At 33.4% G+C, this 7,359-nt stretch overlaps 1 protein-coding gene across 6 annotated transcripts in view; it reads left to right on the forward strand.

Moving 5' to 3' along the window:
- The window catches only part of ORC4 (origin recognition complex subunit 4), an 85,388-nt gene that overhangs the window by 52,463 nt on the left and 25,566 nt on the right, over window positions 1-7,359 (forward strand). For all 6 annotated transcript variants that reach the window (XM_081814484.1, XM_081814483.1, XM_031031899.2 and 3 more), the window contains 3 exons: window positions 368-453; window positions 3,304-3,352; window positions 5,997-6,148. In XM_081814484.1, coding sequence (XP_081670610.1) covers window positions 368-453; window positions 3,304-3,352; window positions 5,997-6,148 — 287 coding nt within the window. The remainder of the gene's footprint in view (window positions 1-367; window positions 454-3,303; window positions 3,353-5,996; window positions 6,149-7,359) is intronic.

Consider the following 7,359-nt stretch of genomic DNA (forward strand, 5'->3'; position numbering starts at 1 on the left):
GTTTTAAAGGTGGGTAATAGTTGTAATTTAAGAACTTGATCCATGTTTAACAACTTTTACTTTAATATACACAATATTTTTAGAAATTAAAAAAAAATAATAAATGAGGTATGTAACGACTCTTGGTTTTTTTGTCTTTCTTTTCTTTTTTTAAAATAAAAGAACCCCAAGGAAGATAGTTCTTTGAGTCTACCAAATGTCTTCATTGCTGAGTTTCAAAAAGGAAGTAATGTTATAACAGACTTTTGACTTTTTTCTTTCTAGTTAAATTTAAAAACCATTAGAAAGCTTACTTGACTGCAAAATAATCTGCACTGTATCAAATATTTCATTTTAATTAAATACTTTTAAATGGGCTTTATTTCAGGACTACTGCAGATCAATGATAAAATTGCCCTAAAGGAAATCACAAGGCAGTTAAATCTGGAAAATGTAGTTGGAGATAAAGTTTTTGTAAGTAACATTTATGTTCTTCTATTAAACAGGGTTTAACGTTTATATGCCATATTTTCCTAATTTTGGAAGGCTAGGGAGGGTTCAGAGATTCTAAATTGAAATGTGAAAGATTCTTATAAAAAAGTATAATGTACTAGGATGCATTTATTCATCATATCTTTATGTTAAGACTTTTTTGAAGTAGATGATACTAACTGTAAAATAGCCAAGAAATCCATGTTTATGTAGATATTATCTGAGTTTCTTTATCTGTGAGATAAATACTTTGGTTCCCTATCTTTGGAGATAGTTTAATATATTTTTTAAAGTACTACACTCACCCTATTTTTAGTCTTCTGAGACTTGGGTAGCTGGGAGTAATGGAAAATGTGCTGAATTTAAAGCTACAAAAGGTGGATTTGAGTCTTGTCTTAAAACCATTTCCCACTTGATAATCATGGCTAATGAGTATTTCAGAAGTTCAAATTTCTCATCTGTGTTAAATGTGCATTATCTTTATTATACTTCACAGATTTAGTCTAAAGACAAAAGGAAGCATTAAACATAATTTAAGTTTAAAAAATGCTGGATTGGTAATGTACTATACAAATGTCAGTTGTCTCTTATTAAGTGTTTTCAGAAACTTAATTCATATCTCATTATTGTAACAGCTTGGAACTGTAGGATAGTGAAATCAGTTATGTAAATGAAACTGATTAGAAATGTTCTGGAACTTTCATTAAACTTTTTACCCTATCACTTGATTTAAAGGGTTGAAAACAAATATGATTAATTTACAGCTACTTTATTTTTCATAATGAAATGACTTAACATCATATTGCTTATTCAGTTGAAGTCAGAGTTGTGTACATCCCACGTTCATTTTCTGCTCACTAGTGGTCATATAGTGTTATCACTCTACAGTGTCTACTCCGTTCTGCAATGACACAGCCATTGTTGTGTAAGCCTCTTAGCATTTAGTAATTTCATTCTTTAGTAATTACCTATAAAAACGTAAACCAGTCATGTGTTACCCTTCCACACTGTCTGCAGGTTCAAAATGACCCTTCTGTAAGTCTGACATTCTTCCTCCTCTTTAGAATGTAATGTTGAATACAGTGGCTTGCTTGACCAAGGAGATTTACTATTATGTAGGCTCAATTTGGCTTTTGGTTTGCAACTGGTGTAGATTGGGGTTTCTAACTTTCCTAATTGGACCTATTCTTATTGGATTTCTAGGAAATCATAAAAGGCACAATTGTTTATTATTCTAGTCATTACTGTTATCTTAATCATCACATATAGTGATTATTAGTTTAACTTCTACATTATATAGATAAGTCACCTGAGGCTCAGAGAGGATAATTAGTTTGCCTAATTTTCTTTGAAGGTCATAAAATGGATATTAGGATATTAAGAATCTAAGTCACTTAACCCAGAGCCTTTCTCTTTTGATATACTTATAGCAAATTTGTATATTCCTATACATATATAATATATTTATATATAAATATACATGTATATTAATTAAGGATATTCTTCTAATACATGCATATGTATTTATATAATTACATACAGTAAAGGTCAGGTGTAACTGTCTTTAAAAAAAAAGCAAAAGACAAGCAACCTTTGAATAACTGACCACTGATTCACCCACAGATTGCCTCTGAGCTTTTGTTTATATTATGGTAAATGCCTCTTGCCCTAACTACCTTGAAAATAATGTTGATTTGACAACATACAGTTATTATAAAATATGTGGAAGTTCTTAAAAACCTATTAGGCTATTTTATATCAGTTTTCTCAGTTGGGAAACAAACAAGTGGGTTCTTTTGTCCTGTACATCTTCACAAATTTAAAGTTGGCTATTTCTTTAAATTAAAAAATCTAAATGAAGTAAAAATTAATGACTTAAATGAAAAAAATACTTTAACAGAGACCTTATCCACAAGTTGGAACATCTGGATAATGCATCTGCTACTCTGTTAATTTCCATATAGAATATTTAAGTTGTATCCAAAAATGTTTTGGCTGTGTTCCAAGTAAACATAGCCAAATTTGATATGATATATACAAATTCTGTAGTATGCTCTTGAATAGGGAAAAACTATTGTAGTATGTAATAATTGAGGCAAATTTCTTCTCCCATTTCCTTTTGGATCTCACTTAAGTTCGTGCTCATTTTTTTTTAATAGTATGTTTTATTTTTTTGTTGTTGGTATTTAAATTTAGTTAACATATAGTGTAATACTGGTTTCAGGAGTAGAATTTAGTGATTCATCACTTATATATAACACCCAGTGCTCCTTAATACCCATCACCCATTTAGTCCATCCCCTGCCCACCCTCCCCTCCATTAACCCTCATGTTGTTCCCTGTTGTTAAGAGTCTCTTATGGTTTGCCTCCCCCTCTTTTTCCCCTTTCCCTGTGTTCATTTGTTTTATTTCTTAAATATCACTTACGAGTGAAATCATATGGTCATTTTTTTAGTGGTACAAATTAATCTGAGACTTGAAAGAGCTTAATCTATTTGAAGATACAAAGTGCAATGATTTCTGGTTCTCAGTGTTTAGAATACAGCAAGTCTTAAAAACTACCTTTAAATTAAAGTTAACATCTTTACAGACTTTATCCAGAAAATAAAAAATTTTGAGCATGACAAGGTAATGCCATTTTCAATACTATGCCATCTCTCCTTTTATATTTAAGTTTTTAATGGTGCACATGGAAGTATCCAGCTCAGAATCTGGCCACTGACTAGGAAAAAGTAGATACATAGTGTCTATATAGTGTCTAAGAATCAGATAGTCCTCTTTTATTCTTTATTTCATTAAACTTTTAGCTATGGTGTCTTTTTTGTTATTCAGGGGAGTTTTGCTGAAAATCTTTCATTTCTTCTGGAAGCTTTAAAAAAAGGTAAATATTAACATAATTAATACCACCAAAAGGTATCTTTTAGCTTTATTTTTCCCCTGATTATAAAGGTGTTACATATTTTTACAAAAAACAAAAATGTAAAAAACCGTAATAAAGTGATCACTGTAATCCCACAACTGTTACAGTGACTATCCCACTTATTATTATTTTTTAAGAAGTCTCCACGTCGAAAGTGGGGCTTGAACTCATGACCCTGAGATCAAGACTGAGCCAAGATCAAGAGTCGGACACGTGACTGAGCTGCTCACGCAGCCACCCCATGATGATCCCAGTTAACATTTGGTTTCATGTCTTTATTCACCTGCAGTGTATCACTGATGCAGATGGACATAATTTTTTATAAGAATAAAATGATTTTCTATATTGTATAATGTATATCTTGTTCACTTATGTAACAGGATGTAGTGAGCACCTATGTCAGTAAATAGTGAGCTACACCATCATTTTTATGGTTCTCATATATTCTATTTTATAAATTAACTATACTTAAAATGTAATAAATTAGAAGTTACTAATCACCAGTTACGAATTTTGATTTCTAACTTTGTATAATTAGGAAGAAATGCTTAGGTGATTATTTAGATATTTCCTAGGGTAAATTTTAATGAGTAGAATTCTGGATTAAACAGTACCACATTTAAAAGAAAAATTATAGGGGTGCCTGGGGTGGCTTATTCTGTTAAGCTTCTGCCTTTGGCTCAAGTCATAATCCCAGGGTCCTGGATTCGAGCCCTACATTGGGCTCCCTACTCAGCAGGGAGCCTGCTTCTCCCTCTCCCTCTGCCTGCTGCTCCATCTGCTTGTGCTCTGTCAAATAAATAAATAAAATCTTTAAATAAAAATAATTTAAAAAATAATACTTATAGGGGCACCTGGGTGGCTCAGTTGTTAAGCGTCTGCCTTCGGCTCAGGTTATGATCCCAAGAACCTGGGATTGAGTCCCGGGAAGGCTCCTTGCTCAGCAGGGAGTCTGCTTCTCCCTATCCCTCTGCCCCTCCCCTTGCTCATGCTCTCTCTGTCTCTCTCTCTCAAATAAATAAATAAATCTTAGGAAGGAAGGAAGGGGACAAAGGGGGAAACAAAGAAAGGGGGAAAGAGAAAAAAGGAAGAATAGAACCAAACTACCCTAGAAGTTCAATTTCAAATCTAAACATATTTAAGAGTACCTTTTCCTTTTCAACTTTTATTCACAATTATTAATTTTCATGTCTGCCTAAGAGAAAAAAATACATCTCTTAGTTTGATATGCATTATTGTGCTATTTATGCTCATCACTTCATATTTTTATTAAACACTGATATTTCTTGGTTTATGTATTTCTTGTTGATTCTTTGCCTTATTTTGGTGGTGTTTATCCCATACTCATTTATGGGAATTCTTTTTGGACTTCTGTGCTGAAAAGAAATTTTAAATTTTTTGTATCATCAGTATTTTTCTCCAGATTTTGAAGGCACTGACTTCTGTTTTCATCTAATACATATATTTCATAATTTGGCGGGAATTTATTTTGATAAGGTGTAAAGTGGAGAACTAATCTTGTATAAGCCACTTTTCCCCATTGATTTATAATGGTATATTTTATCAAATACTACATTTCTTTTTTTTTAAGATTTTATTTATTTGTCAGAGGGAGAAAGACTGCACAAGCAGGGTGAGCAGCGGGCAGAGGGAGAAGCAGGCTCCCCACTGAGCAAAGAGCCCGATGCAGGACTCCAACCCTGGGCCCTGGGGTCATGACCTGAGCTGAAGGCAGACGCTTAACCAACTGAGCCACCCAGGCATCCCTCAAATGCTACATTTCTATATTATATAGTTCTGTTTATAGACTCTTTGAGTAGTCCTTGTGGTTTTCATGACATATAGGTTACTGTATGTTATGTTATCTGTTAAGTGTCCCCTTATCAGATTTTCTTTTAACTTGTTTATGTGAATATAAAGCCTTAAACCTTAAGGTAATAGTGATTCTTTTGCCCTTATAGTTTCTCCCGTTGTAATGAGAAAAATGAATTCACAAAGTCATGTTGAACTTTCCCGTTGTTGAAATATTAAAACTTTGTTGGGGTGCCTTAAAAAAAAACTGTGGTTAGAAGGAGTTAAAAGTGACTCTGGTTGAATTTCCTAGTTTAATGATTATTTATAAAAAATTATAAATACTTGGGAAGATAGTTTGCATTTCTGCTAACTAAACAAGTCTCTTTTGAAGCAAAAGTTTTGTTCATAAGTTAGTGACTCCCTGTATTATTAATCCCAAAGTGTTTTGGTCTATTTAGGTGTTAAGAGATCCTTGTCAACTTTATGATGACAGAAGATTATATTTACATACTTTTAAAAACAACAGTCTTGTCATTTAAATAATGTTCTTAATTTTTCATCAGTAAACTACTAGAGTCACGTAATTAGACTGTGAACTACTTGAGGGCAGTAAGGGCTATCTTGTCCTGTGAATAATTTTTTTGTTGTTGAATAAATGTATAGGCATTGCTAAGTATCCTATGCAAAGTAGGTTTTCAATATATGTTTGTTGAATTGAGTTTTAACAACTAAAGTGTAGTAAATAATTTGGAAACTTAAGAAAGGTTGGTATAGTTGCTTCTTAATATATAAAACTCTTATTTTATCTTAGGTGACCGGTCTAGTAGTTGCCCAGTGATCTTCATATTAGATGAATTTGATCTTTTTGCTCATCATAAAAACCAAACACTCCTCTATAATCTGTTTGACATTTCTCAGTCTGCACAGACTCCACTAGCAGTTATTGGTCTTACATGTAGATTGGTAAGTTTTTCTTTCTATTAAAAAATTGATTATTATATCAATTAAAATTGATTAATTGATTAAAATTAAATTTAATTAGAAAATTAAAGCTTAATTACTGATATCACTTATGTAGGTTATTATATCAGGCATTTTTTCAAATGTGTTTCACTAGTGCCTGTTGCATTTATCCTTTTTTTTTTTAAATTTTATTTTATTATGTTATGTTAATCACAATACATTACATTAGTTTTTGATGTAGTGTTCCATGATTCATTGTATGCGTATAACACCCAGTGTTCCATGCAGTATGTGCCCTACTTAATATCCATCACTGGGCTAACCTATCCCCCCACCTCCCTCCCCTCTAAAACCTTCAGTTTGTTTCTCAGAGTCCATAGTCTCTCATGGTGCATCTCCCCCTCCAATTTCCCCCCCCTTCATTTTTCCTTCCTACTGTCTTCTTTTTATTTATATATATATAGTGTTATTTGTTTCAGAGGTCCAGGTCTTAGACAATTCACAGCCTGCACCATAGCACATACTTTCCCCAGTGTCCATCACCCAGCCACCCCATTTATCCCACCCCCCACCACTCCAGTAACCCTCCGTTTGTTTCCTGAGAGTAAGAATTCCTCATATCAGTGAGATCATATGATACTTGTCCTTCTCTATGATTGACTTATTTTCTTAGCGTAATACCCTCTAGTTCTGTCCACGTCATTGCAAATGGCAAGAGTTCATTTTTTTGATGGCTGCATAATATTCCATTGTATATATATACCACATCTTCTTTATCCATTCATCTATTGATGGAAGTCTTGGCTCTTTCCATAGTTTGGCTGTTGTGGACATTGCTGCTATAAACATTGGGGTGCACGTACCCCTTCAGATCTCTACATTTGTATCTTTGGGGTAAATACCCAGTAGTGCAATTGCTGGGTCGTATGGTAGCTCTATTTTCAACTTTTTGAGGAACCTCCATACTGTTTTCCAGAGTTGGCTGCACCAGCTTGCATTCCTACCAACAGTGTAGGAGGGTTCCCCTTTCTCCGCATCCTCGCCAACATCTGTCGTTTCCTGACTTGTTAATTTTAGCCATTCTGACTGGTGTGAGGTGGTATCTCATTGAGGTTTTGATTTGGATTTCCCTGATGCCGAGTGATGTTGAGCACATTTTCATGTGTCTGTTAGCCATTTGGATATCTTCTTTGGAAAAATGTCTGTTCATG

Source organism: Leptonychotes weddellii, chromosome 3, assembly GCF_054177405.1.
Source record: "Leptonychotes weddellii isolate Sample4059 chromosome 3, ASM5417740v2, whole genome shotgun sequence".
Lineage (NCBI taxonomy): Eukaryota > Metazoa > Chordata > Mammalia > Carnivora > Phocidae > Leptonychotes > Leptonychotes weddellii.